General features: G+C 39.2%; 1 protein-coding gene across 2 annotated transcripts in view; it reads right to left on the bottom strand.

Annotated features, from left to right (window-relative positions):
• Positions 1–24,146, bottom strand: part of LOC140200380 (lysine-specific demethylase 3B-like) — a 132,685-nt gene that overhangs the window by 36,996 nt on the left and 71,543 nt on the right. For both annotated transcript variants that reach the window (XM_072263634.1, XM_072263635.1), the window contains exons 13-18: positions 21,722–21,874; positions 17,989–18,096; positions 15,408–15,535; positions 12,674–13,001; positions 2,501–2,760; positions 328–597 (exon numbers count right to left, since the gene is read on the bottom strand). In XM_072263634.1, the coding sequence (XP_072119735.1) occupies positions 328–597; positions 2,501–2,760; positions 12,674–13,001; positions 15,408–15,535; positions 17,989–18,096; positions 21,722–21,874 (1,247 nt within the window). The remainder of the gene's footprint in view (positions 1–327; positions 598–2,500; positions 2,761–12,673; positions 13,002–15,407; positions 15,536–17,988; positions 18,097–21,721; positions 21,875–24,146) is intronic.

Raw genomic sequence — 24,146 nt, 5'->3', positions numbered from 1 at the left:
CATTCTGCTGAAATGGGGAAAACAAACTGAGCAATGAACCCAAAGTAAATTTTCAAAAGAGGGTAAAGGTACAAAAAAATGCTTTAGATACCTTCCCTATTTGAGAGAGAATTGCTCACTATGCATCCACATTGAGGAACAGAAAATCCACAGAATATTTCGAAATGGCTCCATTAATGAACAAGTTACCTGACAACAATGTTATTCGACATTCTATCTAATCTTAAGTGAGACATCCCAGTTCCATCATTAATCAATTAATATTTATTAGCTGAAAACCTATTCAAACCTTGTGAATCTATTAAGATCATAATTTGTACTGCATACCTGGCCCTGTTTCCAGCACTCCCTGAAGATCTTCCAGTTATTCTTGTTGCTGGGGTCTTGAAGGCAGAGAAGGCGACCATCACAGAGCCAACAGTGTTGTGTGTTTGGGTCTAGAACACTCATTTCCATTACACCTTGTTTCTTGGTCTCTTTCATTGCTTCTGCAGGATTCCCACTTCGCTTTGATGTGTCAGTGGACATTTTGTTTTCTACTACTGAAGCAATTATGTGATCCAGGAAGTTCGGTAGCCCTCCCTTCCCCTTATCACTCTATTAAAGAACAAAAAGAGAAAAAACCTCAGGGTAGCTGATGTTAACAATGGTTATTTCAAATGGTTCAGCTCTCATTCAAGGAGGAAGGGTAAATCAATTCTATTCTACATAAAGCACATGAATGAAAAGACTTCAAATCTTCTAGATATTTACCTCACTTCCATTCTGACTAGTCATCCATTTACCTGCCACGAAATAAAACTGGGGGGGACACAGACAATTCATTTACCGATGGCACTGCCAGGCTACTATCAATAATGTGTATTCAAGTGCACTACCCAGAATACACTGTGGAGCTCAGGGAGGATAACAGATTGTAACTGCCCATATGCCACAAAGGGTACAGCATATAGATATGGGGTGCAGTATTTGAAATTAACATTGAGGATTCTTAGGATCCTGATACTGGATTGTGATGGAGTAGTCTGGGATGCTGGCTGAAAGATATGATTCTGAGAATATAAACATATTTGAGTTGTTTGACTCATCTATGAAATAAGCATTTCAATTCAAACAACACTTCTCAAATATATGAGAGACATACTTTGCAAGGTTAAGTGGGATATGTCTGCCTTTCTTAGTCAGAATCCAATAGTCAGGCCATTACTATTTGGTTGATCTAGCCTTACTTTTGTTGCTTCACACATAGATCAAATTAGAAAAGCTTCCAGGTATTCTTTCCTGAAAGACATTAGTAAACCAGAATATTATAAAAAATGTAAAAATACAAGACTTAAAAGAAAATAGGAGCAGGAGTAGGCCATCAGGCCAGTTTCCCATATCTCTCAATTCTTCCATCTTTCAATTATTCATCCATCACCACCTTAAATACATTTAATTATTAGGCCTCCATCTGAGAATACCAGACATTCATTATCCTTTGAGGGAAGAAATTTCTATGCATTTCAGTTGTAAATGACTGGCCCCTTATTTTATACCATGTTCCCTTGTTCATCAATCCCCCAACAGTGAAAATTATGGGATTTCATGGTTAATACTAGCACTTTTTATTTTAATATGCAAGATTATTTAAATTCCCCAGCTACTATGTTGGGATTTGAATTGGTGATCAAAGGTCATTACTTCATGCATGTGGATCATCAGTCCAATAACGCAACCCCTATGGTACAATACATGAATAATTTAAAAACTAGAAAATACACCATATATCATCAGCAAAACAAAAACTAACATAAAAATTGGCAAATGTGCTGTGTGGGTCAACATACATATCTATATTCCTTTCAACTTCTATACCTTGTTGAATTGCACCATCAAAATTTTGATTATCAAAATTTTCCACTTTTTGAAATATAACATGCTGTAAGGTTTCACTGGTAATGTAATGGTTTCACTGCAGCAGCAATGTTTGGGTTATGACTAGAGATAACGGAGTTTGGAATACTGTTGTTCTTTCTTGTGAGCTGCAAGAGAGATTTCCGCCGTCTTTTGTCAGGGACAGATGAGGGCAAAAGACGCGAATGGAGAGAGTTGGTAGACCGCTGGATGGGGTGGACTTGGAGCGAGGGTCCAAAGGACAGCCAAGATCGGAGGAGGTCAACGGTGGGCAATCGACTTATCAATGAGCTCCAACATTGCGCAACAGACTGCTTAATAAAACTGAGCCCTTATTTTTCTTTTTTTCGTTTCTTTACTAACCACATAGTCAAAGTAAGAATTATAAAGCTTAACTGCTTAATCGCATATCGTGTACTGTTTCTTATTTCGGGGTACTGATTTGTAACAGGGGACACATCGCGCAGCATCCACTCAAACGAGATTTCTTAAGTTTGGCCAGGCCGGGGGCTATCATCCCTTATATTAGGCCGCTAGCTGAAGCAAGAGTTACAGAAGCATATATCAAAAATTTCAAATATTACACTGCTTAGTTCATACTTACTGCTGGGACAGATGTGAAAACGGATGGAAATGGAAGGCTGGCCTCAGCAGCACTTCGTTGTAATTTTCCTGGAGCAGAATTTAGAAGATCCCTAAGGCTTGAACCTTCAGTCTTGGTTGTTGAAGGGCCTCCAGATAAAAGACTGCTGAAGGGTTCTAAAATGGAGGGAGGCTTGGACAAAGCATTAAATGAGTCCAGAGCTAAGGGAGGCTTAGAGTCTTGACTTTGGCTGAGCACAGATCTCAAAGAATTACTGCTTTCTGGGAAGAAAGGAAAAATGAAATGTTGAAGTGGCAAATCATAAGATGCATTGGCATAAACAACAAGAATGACTTTTTGCTGTTACTAGTTGGCTAATGCTGCAAGTGAAAAATTCAATAAATGTAATTTGCAAATGCCCTGAATCAAATCAGAAGCAGTGGTTTGAAAATGTTTAGATGCTTTAGAGATTGGCTTATGCATAACTGATCCTAGGATGCCCAAGACCTGACAGGGCAGTTTAATTAATACAACTTGCTATTAGTAGCTAGCTAATAGCAAGTTGTATTAGCTCATTTTAAATCCTGGGACTTGCTTATAGTTTGAAGACGTTATTCATTGATGGTTACAAGTTACTGTTATAATGACTACTCAGCAACATTCAATTAAATCTGTAAGAGCTACACTATCAACTTTCACCAAAGAAAACCAGCAGTATACCCATAACAATTTTCAGAAGATATTCAGAAGTTGCAAGACAAAAGATTGTGAACTCCTTGCAATTATCTGATTTTCTGCATTAATTACTCATAAAATGTGGTCTGATCTTCATCCAAGTCAGAATAATAGACAACCACAATCTGCCTGCACTAATAAGTAATTGTACTTCTTCTTGTCAATACCAAGTACACCATTTAAACAATCACAGTTGTGGTTCAAAAAAAGTCAGATTACTGACAGAGTCTGCTCTACTCAAGAAAGATCTGTTTATGTGTACCATGCCTCAAACAAATTTCAGAGGACCTCAGAATAATTGTGGAGATGCATGAAACTGAAAAGACTACAAAAGCATTTCTAAAGACCTGAGTGTTCATCCGTCCACAGTAAGAGAAATTGTCTACAAATGGAAGAAATTCAATGCTGTTGCTACTCTCCCTTGGAGTGGGCATCCTGCAAAGATTACACCAACAGCACAACATGCAATGCTCAATGAGGTGAAAAAGAACACAAGAGTAGCAGCAAAAGACCTGCAGAAACCTCTAGAACTTGCTAAAGTCTCTGCTCATGTGCCTACTATAAGAATGGTGTTCACAGAAGGACACAACGGAGGAAACCACTGCTCTCCAAAATAAAAAGATGCTGCACACCTCAAGCTTACAAAAGACCACCTGGATGTTCCACAATGCTTCTGGAACAATTTTCTATAGACTGATGAAACAAAAGCTGAACTTTTGGTTGAAATGCACACCTCTATGTTTGGAGGAAAAAGGGCAATGCACACCAACCTCATCCCAACTGTTTAGCATGGTGGTAGGAGCATCATGGCTTGGGGCTGCTTTGCTGCCACAGGGCCTGGACAGCTTGCAATCGTTGAGGGAACAATGAATTCAAAAGTGAATCAAGACATTTCACAGGAGAATGCCAAGGTACCCAGTCCTTCACCTGAAGCTTAACAGACGTTGGATGATGCAACAAGATAATGATCCCAAAAACAAGAGTAAATCAACAACAGAATGGTTTAAAAAGAAATTTCGTGTCTTGGAATGGCCAAGTCAGAGTCCAGACCTCAACTCAATTGAGATACTGTGGTATGATCTAAAGAGGGCTATTCATAGAAGTACTGCAGAAATAATGATGAACTGAAACAGTTTTGTACGGAGGAATGGTCTAAAATTCTTCCTGGCCATTGTGCAAGTCTGATCTGCAGCTAAAAGAAATGTTTGGTGGAGGTTATTGCCGTTGAAGGAGGTTCTATAAGTTATTAAATACAAGATTTCACATACTTCTTCCACCCTGGACTGTTAACGATTAAACAATGTGTTCAGTAAAGACATGAAAAGTACAATTATTTGTGTTATTAGTTTTGGCAGATTGCATTTGTCTATTATTGTGACTTAGATGAAGATCAGAGTGCATCTTAGGAGTATTAATGCAGAAAAGGTTCATAAACATTTTCTTGCAACTGTAAATGTCATCAAGAAGGGCTATACAAGGAAGACCAAGGAACATAGTACATCATTCCCTGAAAGTGGTGACACAGGTAGACAGGGTGGCAAAGGTGGTGCACGGTACACCGGTCAACATCAGTCCTGACGCTAATTATACAAGTTGGGATGATGTGTTGCAGTTGTACAAGATGCAGGTCAGACCTACATGATACCCCACCTGGAGAATTGTGTACAGTTTTAGTTATCCTGTTACAGGAAAGACGACATTAAGCTAGAAAGATTGCAAAGATTTACGGGAACATTACCAAGACTCGAGGGTGTGAGTTATAGGGAAAGCTTGGGCAGGCTAGGACTTTGGGAGATAGAGGAGTGACTTACAGAGATCTACAAAATCATGACAGGGTTAATGCTTACAGTCTCTTTCCCAGGGCTGGAGAATCAAAAATGAAAGCATAGGTTAAAGGTGAGAGGGGAAGTATTTCAAAAGGACCAATTAGCAACTTCTATATATAGAGACTGTGGGTATATGGAAGCAGTTACCAGAAATAGTTGTAGAGGCAAGTACCATAACAACATTCAAAGGCACACAGATAAGTACATGGATATGAAAGACTTAGAGGGATATATGACAAATGGGACTAGGTTAAATGGGTGTTAAATCTAAGCTCATTATCCTAATATACAACTCAGATTCATATACACCTATTTGGGATGCTTGCAAGCCCGGTTCAGGTGTAGAATGCCAGATTTAGGAATGCAAACTTTGTCTTTTGCAGAAGTAAATAAAAAAAACTGTAGTTGCTGGAAATCCAAAATAAGAACAGAAGACGCTGGAAATACTGATCAAAGTTCAAAGTAAATTTATTAGCAAGTACATACATGTCATCATGTACTACCCTGAGATTCATTTTCTTGTGGGCATTCACAGTAAGTAGTAAGAAGCACAATAGAATCAATGACAGACACATGACAGAGATAGACAAACAACTAATGTGCAAAAGACAAGAAACTGCGTAAACACAAAAAGCAAAAAATATCAAGAACACAATCAGGGCAGTCAGCATCTGTAGAAAGACAAACAAACTAATCTCTTAGGACTGGAACACTTTCTCTGAACTTAATCGAGTCATTGTGGATACCCGTCTCCCCTGAGATAAATTATCAAAGACACAGACACTTTAAAAAGCTTTCAAAATTGATAAAATCACGCACATTACGTAGTCTCCATTAGAAGATTAATCAGTTTTTACTGCCTAAGTGAAAGCAGAAACATATCTTTAACAAGGAGAACATTGCAGCATTTTTAAGGCTCACATGAAACCAAACCCAGCAAATTATGGCTCAAATTCTAAATTTTGTTTATGCAGTTGCTTTGACAAGTCATTAAGATGGCCTACATTTATTCTGTAACTATATTAAACTTACAACCTAAAGAACACCCCTCAGTACCATCTTAAAACAGTAAGCCACTCTGCAAAGATAGATAACACTGACCCCATGGATCTGGCCTGAATTCTTATTGGAAGGTGAAGTGTTCAAAATGAAAAAGATCTGAAAAGGATAAACGGTATGAAGAAATGAATTTTATTGCTGAGGGAATCCAAAACACAAGAGGGAAAAGATTCAGGACTGAAACCTAAAGATACTTTTCACAATATAAACATCAGCGAAGATCTCTCATCCATTAGCCAGCACTGCTTGTTTCTACCTTTTGCCCAAGATTCACAAACCTGACTGTCTGGACAGGCCCATTATTTCTTCCTGTTCCTGCCCCACTGATCTCCTATCCACATACATCAACTTCATTTTGTCTCCCTTGGCTCAGTCCCGTCCTACCATGACACTTCACACACTCTTGATAACTTAATTCACTTTTCCCTGGCCCTGACTGCCTCATTTTTGCTATGGATGTGCTGTCCCTATATACTTCTAGCACCCATCAAAAGTACCTTAAATCTCCCTGCTTCTTTCTAGACAACAGATCTAACCAGTTCCCTTCCAGCATCACCCTTCTCCTCCTGGTTCTCCCCCTCAACAATTTCTCTTTCGGCTCATCCTACGTTCTCCAAACCCAAGGTGTAGTCATGGACATCCACATAGGACTCAACCATCCCTGCCTTTTTGTCAGCTACTGTATTTGAAACTGTCCATATTCCAAGCCTGCAATGATAACACTCCCCAACTCTTTCTCCGCTACACTGACAACTGCACTGATGCTGAGCTTGTGAATTTCATCAACTTTGCCTCCAAATTCAACTCTGCCTTTAAATTCACTTGGTCCACCTCTGAAAACTCTCTCCCATTTCTAAATCTGTCTCCCTCGCTGGATCCATAGTGTCTACTGATATATTTTATAAAGCTCAGTTATCTTGACAATACCTCTTCCTACCACGTCACCTGTAAAAATGCAATTCCCTTTTCTCAGTTCTTCCATCTCAGCTGCATCTGTTTTCAGGATAAAGCTTTCCATTCCAGGACACTTGAGATGTTCTCCTTCAAAGAACATGATTTCCCTTCCACTATCATCACCCACGTCTCCATTTTACACACACCTACCCTCACTCCATCTTCCCATCAATAACTGGAATAGGGTTCCCCTTGTCCTTACCTACCACCCCAAGAGCCTTTACATCCATCACATCATTCTCCCAAAGTTCTGCCATCTACAACTGGATCCCATCTCTAAGCATATCTCTTAAACCCCACCCCAACTCTCCACTTTTCATAGGTATTGCAGTTCTCCCTGGCATTTACCTCTGGAAGCAAGGCAAGTGATAAATCTGTCCCTTCATCTCCACCCTGAACACTATACAAAGCCCTCAAGAGTGAGGCATCAATTCACCTGCGAGTCTGTCAGTGTCATCTACTGTAGCCTGTACTCCTGGTGCAGCCACCTCTACATCTGTGAGACCAAATGGAGATGGGGGGGTAGTTTCATCAAGCACCTTTGCTTCAAGTGCCCAAAAGGAAGGATATCCCAGTGGCTGTCAATTTCAATCTGAGTTCCCATTCCAACATACAAGTCCATGGCCTCCTCTAGTGCCACAATGAGGCCACACTCAGGATGGAGGAGCAACACCTCATATTCTGTCTAGGTAGCCTCCAGCCCAATGGCATAAACATCTGATTTCTTGCGAGACCTCTATCCCCCCCCCACCCCTTTTTCCATTCTCCTCTTACCCCTTCTCTTCTCATCACCTGCCCACCACATCTCTCTGGTGTCTCTTCTCCTTCTTCCTTTACTCCCACAGTCCTGTTTCCCTTTCAACTTCCTTCTTCTTCTTCAACTCTTTACCTTTTCCACCTACCAGCTCCTTCTTACTTCATTGCTCTCCTCCATGCACTCTTTCACCCTCACCTACTCCTTCCCCTTCCTCACCTTCTCATTGTAGCTTCTCCCCTTCCTTTCCTGTTCTGATGAAGGGTCTTGGCCCAAAACATCAACTGTTTATTCCCTTCCATAGATGCTCCAACATTGTGTGTGTGAAGCAGAAGTACGTTTGTAGAAGTGTGATCGAATTGAAGTGCTGCAGTGAAAAGCTGGAGCACTTAATGATCATTCATTCGAAGCAATCAATTGTTAATTTCCAAGCTGAGATCAGTAAGCATTTTGCATGATAACGGAATCAAGAATACAAATAAAGGTGAGAAATTAGTGCAAAATAGACACTATTTGATTGATTTTTAAAAAATGAGGATCAGAATAGACAAACCCTGCTCCTTCATGGCTGTCTATAAGCAGTTTCACCCCTTAGACACAAAAATTCAAGTCAAGGAAACAACTCTCATCAATAACTTCAAGCTCTCTTCTGCATTAAAACTTTCCTTGATCATCACACTTACATGGGCAAAGATAATAATAGTCAACTGTTGCAGCACCAGTTTGAGGGGATTTTCAACTACCAATTTCACAAGACAAATAAAACCAGGAGTAATTTTACAGCAGATAACTGTTTGATAAAGCTTTATATATTTAAGAGGGAATTCATTTACATACTTATAAAGGAAGCAAGTAAAGAAAAAGAAACGAAGGAGGATATGCTGACACAGGTAAATGAAAATGAGCAGTAGGCTGCATGTTTGAGACTCAACAGCAGTATAAACCAAATGGTGTGAATGGACTTCTTTTGGGTTATATATTCTTACAGAGTCAACAAAAGGTGTTATTGTCATTTTTTTTTTATGATCACAATAACCCTACTGGACATTAAGAACTTGAAGAACTACAGGTCTACCCCAGCAGCAAGTTGCTCAACTTGGTGCAGATTTGCTGCTGCCTGTGTCATAAGAGGCATAGAGGTGCACAAAAACAGCATGCCGTCTAACCAGCAAGTGATTGCATTAGTCACTTTTCTTCTGATTGCAAGACCCTATTGGACATTATTGAATGTTGCAAGTCTAATTCACTGATTTATTGGCAAATGGCAGGGAGCTGTGTGGCCTCAATCGTAGTGAGGACTAAGCCTCAAACCATGGTGTCGCCTGTTTACAATCACCCAGGAGGCATCGGAGTTGGTGCTGTCTCCAGTGTTCACTTGGCAAAAGACAAGCTGTATTGTATTCTATTAAAGATTGCTGCAGCATTCATGGACTTAGGGTCATGGACCATATATTTTTGTGTGACTGTATTTTACAGGCATCTTTTTTTCTTATTTATTTGAGATGCAGCGCAGTCCCTTCTGTCCCTTCGAGCCGAGTCACCCAGCAATCCCTCGATTTAATCCTAGCCTAATCACGGGACAACTTACAATGTCCAATTAACCTACCAACCGGTAAGTCCTTGGACCATGGGAGAAACCCTCACAGTCATGGCCAGAACATACAAACTCCTTACAGGCAGCAGCGGGAAATGAAGCAGGATCGCTGGTACTGCAAAGCACTGTGCTAACCACCTCGCTACCATGCCTATTTGCTTGCTATTTTATGTACTATTTGTGTCTTGTGCTGTGTGTGACTGTTGGTACTGTGTTTTGCACCTTGGCTCCGGAGTAACGCTGTTTTGTTGGCTGTATTCATAGGTATTTATTTATGGTTGAATGACAATTAAACTTGAACCCTATGGAGGCAGAATTGCCCAGACATGTTGAACAGAAATACTGACTGTCTTTCGGGTTAGTCTTAGAAGATTTCATGGTGCCATTCATAAAGCAATAAAACTGTCCTTAAAAGCAACACCAAAAGTGATCCAACAGGTTATCAATTTTATTACTTCTTATGAGACTTTGCACTGCACAGATTAGCTACTATTCCTGCAAAATTGAATACAATTCCAATATAACTCAATAGTTACACAAGACAATTAGATGCTTTGAGGATGTCATTGTATTAAATAGCTGACAACAATTTGAAGAGACTATTGCTTCAGAGAACCTTCTAAGATATAATCTAGATGATATGGTAATAAATTATATTGAGATAACAAATCTGAGGATTATGATCTTAAAAGTCTTAAAGATGACTAGTCTGCAAACCTTCCAACTGGACATGTTCCATCTTTCACTGCTGTATCTGGAGGTTCCTCCCTGCATCAAAAGGGTGACAATCATACCAGTGCCCAAGAAGAGCAGGTTGAGCTGCCTCAGCGACTATCACCCAGTTGCACGCACACCTACTGTGATGAAGTGCTTTGTGAGACTGGTCATGGCCAGAATCAATTCCTGCCTAAGGACTTGGACCTGCTGCAATTTGCCTACTACCACAATAAGTCTACAGCAGATGCAATTTCACTGGCTCTCCACTCGGCCTCGGACCACCTCAATCCCAGCAATACCTACGTCAAGCTGCTGTTTAACACAATCATGTCCTCAGTACAAGTCAATAAGCTCCAAAACCTGGCCGCTGTATCTCCCTCTGTAACTGGATCCCTGATTTCCTTACTGGGATACCACAGTCAGTGCAGATCAGAAATAACATCTCCTTCTTGCTGACAATCAACACTGGCATACCTCAAGGATGTATGCTTAGCCCACTGCACTACTCTCTCTACACATACAATTGTGTGGCTAGGTACAACTCAAATGGCATCTATAAATTTGCCGTTGACACAACTATTGTCGGCAGAATTTCCGATGGACAAGGAGACACACAAGAATGAGATACATCAGCTGGTTGAGTGGTGTCGAAGCAACAATGTTGCACTCAACATCAGTAAGACTAAGGAAATGAGTGTGGACTTCAGGAAGTGAAAGTCAAGGGAACACACATTAGTCCTCATTGAGGGATCAGAAGTGGGAAGGGTGAATAGTTTCAAATTCCTAGTGTCAACATCTCTGAAGATCTATCCCAACATACTGATGCAATTACAAAGAAGGCATGACACCGGTTACATTTCATAAGGAGTTTGAGGAGACTTGGTATGTCACTACATACACTTTCAAATTTCTACATATGTACGTACCAAGAAGATCATTCTAATTGACTGCATCACTGTCTGGTATGGAGGAGCCACAGCACAGGATTGTAAAGAGCTGCAGAAAGTTGCAAACTCAACTAGCTCTATCATGGGCTCTAGTCTCTCCAGCATTGAGGACATCTTCAAAATGTGATGACTCAAAAGGTAGCACTTGTCATTATGAACCTCCATTACCTAGGACATTCCTTGCAGTTACTCTCTTCTCACCATTTACAACATTTCCAAGCTTGGTATCATTTATAAATACAGAAATTTTAAATTACACACTCACATTTACTTCCTGTCTAGCAAACTGGCCTTTATATAGGACTTTATTAGACACCTTCTGAAACTGATTGTATGCAATACTGGCTAATTTCTTTCATCTTTCCCTGTTAACTCATCTGTAGCATCAAAGATTTCAAGCACTTTGTGAAAAAATTTTTTATCTTCCCAATTTGACCTGCCCTGGAGGAACAACTGACTGCGAAGCCATGCAGGGATACAAGTTGCACTCTCCCAATACACTCCCAAAAAGAGTCATGAGATTGGGAATGATATATCTGCATGGATAGAGAATTGGCTGCGCTAGAAAAAATAAGACATTAAATGGGTTATTTTCAGGATGGGAGGCTGTAACTAAGGGAAACTGATCATGAAAATCAGTGGCTGAAGTTCAGCTATTTCTGATCTATCTTAATCATTTGGTGGAATGGCAGTGCAGTGATTAGTGCTGCTGCCTTATAGCTCCATAGACCTGGATTCAATCTTGTTATTGCATGGTTATCTGCTAGGTACTATTCCTACCATTATCAATAGTGATGCTGGTAGATTAATTGGCTATTGTAAATTACCTTTCAGAATAAGCAAATGACCAAAGCACAAAATAAAGGTGATGGACAAGTGAGACAGAACAAGGTACAGGGCCTCTAGATCAGGGAAGGTGGAATGGCAACTGACAGAATTGCTCTGTTGGGAGTGGGCCAGAAATAATACACCAAGAGGGCTCTTTTTGACTTTTAACAAATAGATAAAATAACTAACACAGTTATGTATCTGAGCATGCTTAAAGTGAACAATGAGAAGGATGTACAGAAGTTGCAAAGTAATGGAGACGCAAGATACTGTAGGTGACAGAATCTACAGCAAAAAAAAAATGTGCGGGAAGAATTCAGAATTCAGCCAGTTGAGCAGCATCTCTAGGGAAAGAAGAACTTTTGACGTTTTGCATTAGGACTATGGTTTCTAATGTCAGACAGAGACAGGGGGCTCATCCCAAACAATGACAATTCCTTCCCCATCACCACAGATCCTACTCAACCCACTGAATTTCACCAGCATTTGTTTATCTGCAAAGTGAAGTTAACAGATAATGTGATCATAATCTGAGTTGCCTGGGGTGAAATGCAACAGAGTTCTCATTTTAACCAGCCCTCCCTGTAAAAGTCTGATCACGTTATGGCTGGAAAGCATTGGAGAGTAATTACAGAATCAAAAAATAATTGTATAAAAACAGTATCTTGCAGCTTTCATGTTAATGCTAAAGAAATGATCAGCATAGTATCTCTTCCAATTACACTCCAAGAGCTTCAGAAAAGAGAATTCTCAGGAAATAGAATATAACAGGACCCTTACCTTTTTTCTCCTCCTTAGCTTTCTGCGTGGCCAGGTCAGCCAACCAGTGCAACGCAGATGTAGTGTCTGCTGAACTCAGTGTTGCATCTTTCAGTGTCGATGTGGTGGAAAATGCTTCATTGTCACTTGTAAAGCTCACATTATTGCAATTATTATCACCCAGGATAACGTTATTGTCTTCTCCAGCTTCACAGTTACGCATGTCTGCTGACTCTGGTTTCACCTCTGGTAAAATGCCATCTGATTGAGGTAACATTACAGAGCCTCCACTTATAGACACTTCATTTGAAATAACTGCAGGAGCAGGATTTGGAAGACTGCTTGAAAGCTAAAAGAGTCCAGAATTCAAAATAACACTCAATCACTCTTACTGCTTTACAAACTCACACATTTAAATGCTCAGCAATTACAGCACAGAAAAAAGGCCACAGTCTTAATCTTTCATATGACCAAATATTTCTATTTATAATTTCTCACATCCCTTATCTATCCATACAATTTGAGCATTAAAATGTATCTTGTTTCTGATTCAACAATTAACGCTTCAGTGAATTACATAACCTCAGGATTATTCTCCTGCTTTGCTCTAAATCTTGTAGACTTAATTTTATACTTGCAGCCCTTTGGTTTTGAACCTTTGCTGAAAACTCTTCTTCCTACTACCTTGCTGCTTCCAATCAGAATTTCAAACCTTTTAACATATTTTTAGTGTTCTAGAAAATAAAAATTCAAGTTCAAATGTTCTTTTTCAATTCCATTTTTTTTTTCACACCAGGTAACAATCTTATTACTAGTCCTAGAACTTGAAGCTCCATATTGAATGCAGCACTTTGCAGACCAAGTCAAACCCGCTGTGGCAGATAGTTCTGAAGGGACTTGTACAGACCAGCTATGAGAGACAAATGTCTGCATTTCCTAACAACAGACCAGCTATGAGTGACAAACGTCTGCATTTCCTAACAACAGACTGGCTATGAGTGTCAAACGTCTGCATTTCCTAACAACAGACCAGCTATGAGTGACAAACGTCTGCATTTCCTAACAATAGGCTTTGACAGTTTTGTGCATGATTAATGAGATGGAGGTTTAAATATTCATAAACTTAAAAGTTTATGAACATTTACCCTTTAGGTTCTTCTGCTCAACTAAAAGATCAAGTTTATTTTCTTGAAAATGGTGATTGCAATTGTTTAAGCAAACTGCATTGAATGAATTTTAAAATATTAAATATTCACCAGAATAGTTAATAGTACTTCCGACCATCTTTGGCACTGGAACACCCCTCTTTACATTGGCAACACAGTAGTGAAAATGGTTTCAAACTCCTGAGAGTACATATTTCACACCACCTCTCATGGTCCCAGAACACAACCTGCACAATCAGGTAAGCTCACCAACAACTCTACTTTCTAAGGAGGCTGAAAAGAGCTGGGCTATGCATGTTCATACTCATATCCTTCTACAGATGTGCAGTAGAGAGCTTCCTAACATGCTGCATCACTGCATGGTACAGAAGCTGCACTGCGGCAGACAGCAAGTTCTACAACAGGTAGTCAAAACTGCACAACATATCACTGGCACCAGTCTACTCACCGTCAAGGACATACATACAGAAAGATGCCGTAAAAGGGCCAGTAATATCATGAAGGATCCCACCCACTATGCTTATGTTCTGTTTGACCCATTTCTATCTGGGAGGAGGGTACATAGCATCCAATACCAGACCACCAGACTCAAAAAGATACTTTCCCCAAGCAATATGGCTGAGCAACACCTCCAACCACTACCTCTGCACCACTATTTTATTGTTTCCGGTTAGAGTCACCTTATGTATAGACACTCCTGTGCCAAGCATCATTTTATGGACATATGTGCATAAGCTATCTTATGTATTTATATTTATTGTTTTTAAGATTACTGTTCTTTATCTTATTGTTCTTTTGTACTGCATTGGATCTGGGGGAAGAATTATTCCATTCTCCTTTACATTTGTGCACTGGAAATGACATTAAACAAACTTGAATTTTGAATTAAGCTCTTTTTCAATGTCAATCACTTCCCTTCTTTCCCTGCTACCCAAATCCATCATTTTCACCATTACATATACTCTTGGCACACAAACGCTGGTGCTTGTGTCTTTTGGAAGATCTTTCAATTCGCTGCAAGAATTTTACAGCAATAATAAGCTGGAAAACTAATGCCAACAGCAACGGAATTATTCTATCATAGAACCAAGTTTGCTTTGTTATCTGTTTTCTTCTACTTGATCCATTGTTGATTTTATTCTTGTAAACAAAACACACACATGTAAATCAGGGTGGGATCTACCTATTATAAAAATTCAAGTTCATAGGATACATAAATGCACAAGTATGTGCACAGATGCGAGTATACCTCAGTCACTCACCACCTTTCCCCTTCATGCATCACATAAGACATCTTGCATCCTTTCTATCCATCCCTTCTATCAATCCTTTCCCCTGGCACATCCAGTTATGTCTAATTCTAAGAAAAGCACCTACTCGCAACCCCAATGGAAGTCCATTCTCAAATAAACATTACTCACCACACAGTGAAGAAACTGGAACAGACTTTTCTATATTCCAAAACTATGTTCAAATTTTAGTAATACTAACTGATATTTAACTTTGTGCACTGAAATAGAAGTTCGCAGACTTTAAAGTGGCTACTCCTGAAAATTTGGTGCTGAGTGACAATGACGAATTTGAATTACCTGTGATACTCCATTTGGTGGTGCTGGCTTGGGTAAAGGCTTGAGCTGCTTGGTGATACAAGGGCAATTTGCTTTGATACCCCACTTTCCCCTTGTTGCATGGACCATATCTCCAATATCATATAGAGCTGTTGATTAAAATAATCAGATCATATTTTTGAAGCAAAAACAATAAGCAAATGCAGATGCTGGGAACTGCTCTGTATATCAGGCAACTGCAGAAAAATTATGCCCAGTTTGATAATCAATTCATCAGAACTTCTTGACCCAGAATGATAAATTTGTTTCCATTTCATTAGACATTCTGTCCAATTATTTCCAGAATTTGTTTATATTTCTTAATGAATCCCTTTGAAAGGCACTGAATGCTCAATATAGCTCAAGTAATAAAATCCATACAACTTCAGAATGTAATGTGTGTAGCGTTAATAAAGTCACAGTGAAGAAATACTCATGTGCTCAGAAATCAAGCAAAGGATGCACGTGCACAGCATAGCCAACAATGCAACAAAACTAATAACATGGCATAAGGCATAACAAAGTGGGATCTGATCAAATGTCCCCGTTTAAATTTACAATCCAAGAATATATCTACCCGGTGTGAGCATCTCAACGTCCCTTCAAATGTGACAATTGAAAGAATAAGGATGAACTGCTGGCTCTCAGATAAACTGATTGTATTCAATTACAGAATTAATATCTGGGAAGTACAAAAGTTCAAAGTAAATTTATGATCAAATTTATGATCTGGGAGGCGGAGCAAAGTTAAGATGGTGCTAAACAGTGACTCATTTGCTTGCATCTTCGGAAACAGCTCTACTTCTATCTTTAATATCTTTATTTTTCCCTTTCAGGGTTCTTTTGAAGATCCTGACCTGGAGTTACACACTGACTTCGGTCTTTGCAGGAATGAGACCCGTTCTCGGGGTTTCAGGACTTGCCGCTGTTCGACATGCCAAGGGTTCAGCTTGAGAGTCCGGCTCTTCAGAAGCCTAAGATCTCAGGGCTCTGGAGACGGGCAGATTGAGGGTCGGTGTCACAGCAGGAGACCAGTATGTCATCGGGGGAGTCGGAAAATCTACCGCTGTGGGCCCGAAGGCCGGGATCTTTGCGATCTTCAGGCACAGAGCTTGAAAAAAGCGACGTAATGGACTTTTAACATCATAAACCAGCAAGTTGTTTGTTATGACTCCCCGCTTGCTGGGAAAATGGAGACACCTCTTTCTCCCTTATTAGGGTGAGGGAGAACCTGTGGTATGTTGAATGCCGAATGAAACGCGAAGCCTTTGGGTTAATTGCAAGTCTGTGTCTTTGCTATTGCTTTGCTCGCGCTTGAGTGCTTGCTCTTTTTTTTGCCAGTGGGGGGAGGGGGGATTGTTGCTCGCTGCTGCTTACGCGCTGGGGGGGAGGGTGCTTTGGGGTTCTTACATTTAACTGTCATTCATTCTGTGGGGCACTTCTCTGTTTTCATGGATATTTGCAAAGAAAAAGCATTTCAGGATGTACTTGGTATACATTTCTCTGACATTAAATTGAACCTTTGAAATTCCATATATGTCACCATATACAACCCTGAGATTCATTTTCTTGCGGGAATACTCAATAAATCCCTAATAGAATAATAACCATAACAGAATCAATGAAAGATCATACTAACGGGTGTTCAACCAGTGTGTAAAAGACAACAAACTGCAAATACAAAAAAAATGAAATAATAATAATAAATAACCAATATTGAGAACACGAGATGAAGAGTTCTTGAAAGTGAGCCCATAGGTTGTGTGAACACTTCAATGATGAACCACAGATCCCAGTAATTATCACATTTTTAAGGAACTGCTTACAATAATAGTGGTTTTAATTTATGGTTATGTAAATCTGACAATAACTACCCAACAATGACATGCAAATAAACTCACTCTCCAAATCCTATTGTTAGATGCAACAAAGCAGTAAGAACCAAAAAAAGATCTTATCTGGTTTACAAAGAACAATTAACATTCAAATATGACTTATTATGGTAGCACTATGCATACTGTTTATGCTATAAAAAAAGCTCCGTTTCACCCTCAATAAACTCACATTGCAAGGTGGTTTAATAGGAGAAAGAAACTGTGTTGCTAACCAATATCTGCACTAACTTTTACCAAATGTCAGATTTCATTCAGTACACATATTCTTTACCCAGCTCTACTACTTTTTGACTTTCTGATATCCTAAATGCACAGCCAGTTATCTAGTTGCTCCTGATCAGAGCAGCTTTGACAAATTCAGGAGAGAAGAATATCCTCCAGAATTTTGCCAAGTATGAAAAAAGCTAATTTTAGTTTTTTTCCTAAATTTAAGTCACAAAATAAGATATAGTTTTGAACACAGTGATACAACCTGTAATTATCCAAATAAAAACTAACTTTTAAAGCAATTTTCAGTTCAGACATCAATATATTGGAGAATGTGCCAGCATAAAGAATCAGTTCAAAGAAATTTTTTAAAATGTGTAGTTGCTTTGAGCAAAAGAGCAATCCTTTAAACTAAAATATAAGTGTAAACTATTTCACGCACATACAAATCACATACTAACCAGTGCTGGGAATAATCTGTGTTGGCATTAGGTTTGCAGGGTCGTGGGTTTGTCCCTTAGCACACTTCAGCCAGGAGAACACTTCATCTTCAAGACTGTCATCATCCACTGAGAAGCAGAGGGGGGAAAAAAAAGAATAAATCCAACACAGAATGAACTGATATTGCAGTACTTATTTTTACAGTATTCCCATAACACTTGGGAAGGTGAATAGCTTCAATATAAAAACACATTTTTTACAAACTAACCTTAGATCACATCCAAAATATTTTTAATGTTTTAAATTACATACAGTCAAACTTTAGTGATGTACTGACTGTAGATTTCCTGAACTCTTGGAGGTTATAAGGCCACAGAGATAGGAAAAAAAAATTAGGCCACGGCCCATCCAGTTTCCACACTATACAGTCATGGCTGATTTTTCTCAACCCCATTTCCCTCCCTTTTCCCTGTAACCTTTAATGCTCTTAATAATCAAGAACCAGTCAACCTCTGCCTTAAATACACCCATTGACTTGGCCCCTACGACATTCCATAAAATTGAATTTTACAGACTCACAATCTTCTGGCTGAAAAAATTCCTCCTCATTTCAGTTCTAAAAGGGATGCCCTTTATTCTGAGGGTTGGATCCTAGATTCTCCTGTTAATGTGAATATTCACCCACATCCACTCTGACCAGGTCCTCAGTAGTCCTATTGATACATATTAGTGTACTTTTCTTTAGAGGAGATATTATAACAGAGTTTCCAGTAATATAATAGAATTTCTAGTTAACTCAGTCACTTTCAAGGGAAGACAAGGACCAGGCTTTAATTAAGATTATAGCTCATTTTTTTAAAAAAGCTGAACATTCCTGTCCTTTCCCCATTCCAGATTCTATCAATATACAAAAATCTAACAATCTGTCTTGAACATGCACAACACCCCTTAATATTTCAAGGGGTCACCCTATCACATGATTAGTGAATTCTGAAGATTCACTAGACTGGGTGAAGCTTCTTTTTCCCATTTGTCTTGAAAACTGACTCTTATTTTAAGACTGTGACAACTGCTCAGCCCTGGGAAATATAATTCCTGTATCATTCCATTGCAATTTTACACGATTCAATGAATTTTTGTCATTCTTCTGAGACTCTATGCCCAGATTGCTGAACCATACTTTTCACAGGATAATACCCCATTCCAGGAATCAATCCGGTGACTTATTATTGAATTCCCTGTAATGCTCAGACATCTATACTCTAGATCAGAACACAGAATTGAACCTATACTTCAGTACCTTGATCCACAAATGTACACGTACTATTTTCTTCGGGATTTCTGCCATTTCTCCTTGCCTTTTCTCTCTATTGCTGTTTGATGCAATTTTGGTTGGAATAGCTGGCCAACATCCAGAGTTCCATTTTTTTTTGCCATGTATTTCATCTCAGAGTGCCTCAGATGGGAAGTACCATCACCAATCAGTTGTCATATCTCAACTCATCTTCCTAACCAATTCTGATTCTCTGTATTTCATTTGTACATTCGCAACATCTATGTCCATTCTTTCCAGCATTATGATCAGAAGTGGGGATATTTGCAGATACAGAGTGCAATTTACATTTTTTCAGTTACTAAAAACATCTGTATCTGCTTGAAGCAAGATGGAAACAAGCAGCAAATCATCAGCAGATAACATTGTACCAGACAAAATAGACACTCACCATTTCCAACAACCACTTCCCACATCATTTCACAGATTATCATAACTAAATCAGCCATCAATATTGTTGAGGACAGTGCCAACTAGAACAATCACATCAATACTTTGGCTACAAAGTCATAGTTTGGGTACCCAGCATTAAGTGGATCACTTTCCTACAGACTGACTGCCTAGTCCCAAATCCCAATGCCTTTCTGCTTGGAAAGTGATTCTCCAATAAAATACAAACAACTCAACAAAATCAAAAGCAAATAAGCCTGCTTGATTTATATTCCATCTAACATCTTAAGTATTTACTTCTTCCCTCAGTGCTCACTAGCTGTGATGTGTAGGATCTACAAGACGTACTCTAGTAACTTACTAAGACTTCTTCGGCAGCACCCAGCTTCGAAACCATGCATTCATCATCACTAGGGTTAATATCCTGGAATTCCTGACACTGGTGTCTTCCTCAGATTTCAGCATTTGAATGTAACAGACCAACATCTTCTCAGGGGCAAGTAAGGATGGGCAGTACCTGCTGACCTTGCTAGTGATGTCTACAACCAATGAATAACCCTAAATAAACCATGGCTTACTCACGTTTTTCAGATTTTGTCACCATTTGATTTTGTGTTTTACAGTGGCACCATGAGGGTGAAATATCATTCAAAACTTTCAATTCCAGCTGAAAACAAACAGATATTTCACCAGGACATGGAATCTGCACCAATTGCTCATATTCCCAAGATTAACAGTTCTCCTTACTTTATTGCTCTTGTGACTATAGTTTTTTGTTTATGCTTCTATGTTCTCCATTTTAATAAGCAAATCCACTAGATGTTTGTCTCCTCCTTCCTTTCTGCAAGCAGTTACCCATTCTCTTCGTTGCTCCATTGTGTGGCACTTTTGAGACATTTTGAGGGACAGTGTGAACCGTACTTCCTGAGGAGGCACAGGTCATTCAATGTCTTCAGTACTACATCTGCAGTTCTAAGGCTCAGTGGTGACCAGCATTCTATTCTACGCTGTAGTCTGCTGGGGCAGCAGGGCGACAGCAGCTGACGCCAAGAAAATCGATAAGCTTGTCAGGAAGGCTGGTTCTGTTCTGGGGGTGGAACTGGATTCCCTGGTGGTTGTGTCTGACAGGAGGATGCTGCAGAAGCTACGGAACATTATGAACAATCCCTCTCACCTCCTTCATGACATACTGAACAAACAGAAGATCACCTTCAGTAACAGACTGATTCCATTGAGGTGCACCACTGAGTACCACTCTCTGCCTGCGGCTATAAGGTTCTACGACTTCTCAAGTATATGGTTTCATTGCACATCTGTATTTTGCACTATTACTTTTTAAATGCACATTTTGCATTCTTTTTCATACCTCAATATTTACATTTTGCATTTTAAAGCATACACTTCTGACTACGCAACCTTACAACAATAACTTCCTCCAGGATAAATAAAGTTTTATCTTATCTCTCTGGAATGCAATTTTTAGAAACTTTTCTCCATGCAAAATGGAATCACGAAGTCAGAATTCCACAAACACATACGAATGCCTCATGGGATGTTTGCGCCACATCCAGGATATTCCATATTTCAATATTTTTGCTCCCTTTTAAGTAATTACTTTTGCCTTATTGTGAAGAACCTAGACTTAATTCAACTAATTCTCACCCTGAACCCTCTCTTTGAATAAATCTCTTCATTTCCAGTGCTGGACCCCTGTTCAGATCAAGTAGATTTATTTCTTTATTACAGCAAAAATTCAACATATCAGCATCTTCCAAGCCCAAAAACCTCAGGCTAGTATAAACATGCTACATGAGAAGTTTATAAAATTTTGTAAACAGGTTACAAGAAATGCTATTGAAAGTTGCCTGCTTTATCAATGAGATCCTTTAGACATGGCACTTGGTAACAAAGTTAGGGCCTATCACACCTTCTCCATAATAAATTTACATTAACTAATTAGGTCTAAATGTGAGCACTAAAAGGGAATGGCCCTACCAAAGCATCACAAAATTTCTTTGCATTTCACATACCTTGCGGCGGTCGACTCTTCCTCATCCTGTAGCAATCAAGGCATACACCAAAACCACATTTGCGACAGACCCAGTGGATGTTAAAGAGTGTTGTCTCACAAGCATCACACATTTCTCGAATACCACGCACTGCCCGTTTCCATGCCAATTGCTCTTAAAGTAAAAAGAACAGAACAATCAATCCACAATAGGCAATAGAGGAAAGTAAAGGACGTAACAAGCCACAGGTTCGTATGGGTAGGTCCAATGCAAACCTTCAAAAGAAAGTACTTTGGTTAGAGTCACAGAACACTACAGCACAGAAACAGGCCCTTCAGCCCATCTAGTCTGTGCAAAACCATTAATCTGCCAGCAAACTGCGCCCGGACCATAGCCCTCCATACCGCTCCTATCCAATTTCTCTCAAATATTGAAATCAAACCTGCATCCACCACTTATGCTGGCAGCTCTTTCCACTCTCACCACCCTGAATGAAACTCCCCCTCATGGTCCCCTTAAACATTTCACCCTTTACCCATGGCCTCTAAATGTAAGCTCACCCAACCTCAGTGGAAAATGCCTGCTTGCATTAACCCTAATTATACCCCTCACAATTTTGTATGTTTCATCTGATTTGGGGGGCGGGGGGGATTTTTTTTTTTGGCACAACTCTATATTACTAGGAACTGTGTATGATACCATTATGGTTACTCAACTAGTACCTAGAAGTCATTACTAATTCTGAGAGTTCAAAATATACAAAAGGTAGCTGGGAAATTTAAATTCACTTTATTAAAGAAACAGAATAATAAGCTATTATCAGCAATAGTGAGTGTGAACCAGACTTATATAAACCAGTCATCTGGTCTACTGATGCCCTTGAGGGAAGAAAAATGTCTTACTCAGTTTTGCCTAATATCCATAAACATGACTTACTTTTAACTGTCAACTCAGTTCAGAGACAATCAGGTAAAAATAATAAACAACAGTATTAAGAACACTGTCTAGAGCCCATGGAAAAAATAACAGAAAAGTTTGAAGTGTCAAGGATGGCCAATCTTTTATAACTTGCTTTCACCTCAATAGAGTATCAAATTACATTAAAGAATCCAGCCATGTATTTTTATTGTAAAATACCATGGCCCAAGTAAGAGAAGTTGTATTTGTAGCAATTAATTACAACTTGTCAAAAATGAATCAATTCTCACCAGCTGTCTTTGGTCATATTAACAAGAGTTTAAAGAACCTATCAAAGTCTATTATGCAAGTAATTTTCATAAACTGACTCAAACTGCAATTTTGTGTATTAATTTGCCAGCTCTGCAAAACATTCTGAATTGATGTTCACCTTTTATCTACAATTGTTAAGTCTAATTTTGATATTGGGAAAGCTATTCCAGTATCATTTAAGTCACTATACCAGCCATCGGATATAGCAGGCAAATGTTTGTACCTGTTTTGAGCAGTGTGGAAATCATAAGACATCATTGGATGAGGCCCAAATTTGTTTGTTTTATTTAACTTCCTGTGTCATAAATATGACACATTCTGACTTTCTGATCACGCACTGGTACCTGAAATCACACCCAAAAGTAATGTCAGATTACATTACCTTCAGTAGGACTCATCTCCTTTGCATTACTGATCTTTTTTCCCCTACATTAGGTTCTGCTGCTATTCAACTTTAGCACAACAGGTCCCAAGCTCAAGCCTTCTCCTCACTCTCAAGTAGCCAGCAGGTATTTTAAATTACATGATCTGAACGTACTGCTCAAAATAGTTCTCATAATTTTCAATTTTCCTGCTGAGTGTCACTGCAACATCACTATTACTGATCAATTGATTCTCTGGATATACTAATATCAGTTCTTGTCTATACCTGGCATGAATTAGCATTTTATCACACAACCATAGTGCTATAGTGCCTTTGCAAATGCTCACTGCTATACTGAATTTGAAAGACTCACTATCAAGATGTAACCAGGATAAAAGAACAATAATGAAGGGAGAATCAGAGATGAGAATGGAAGAAAAACATTTAAAGAAATGGAATTCAAAGGATGAAGCTAACTGCGTTGATTAAGGGATAAAGCAGCCAATTGAAAATGTAGAAACGTGACCAGTGGAGACCATAGTTGGCAATGCTACATAGTCCAAATGGGGGGTAGCACAATGCAGAATGTGACAATGAAGTCAGCTGAAAGTATCCTTTGTGGGAGAGTATACAGCAAGAAATGAAAATGCAAATGATGTCTGTATGATACTGGGCAACAAGATTTGTTCAGTCCAATCCTGTTAAGGAAATTGTGTAATCAGATGGGAGAACTGACTTTTAAAGTAGTTCCACTACTTGCCTAATTTGGGGGGGGGGGGGAGAGTGAATTGGGTGGGGTGGAGGGAATAAGAGAAGTTGGAAGCTACAGGCCTGAAGGCATTCAGTAGATAA

This window comes from Mobula birostris, chromosome 7 (assembly GCF_030028105.1).
Source record: "Mobula birostris isolate sMobBir1 chromosome 7, sMobBir1.hap1, whole genome shotgun sequence".
Lineage (NCBI taxonomy): Eukaryota > Metazoa > Chordata > Chondrichthyes > Myliobatiformes > Myliobatidae > Mobula > Mobula birostris.
This window is presented reverse-complemented; position numbering and strand designations above follow the sequence as displayed.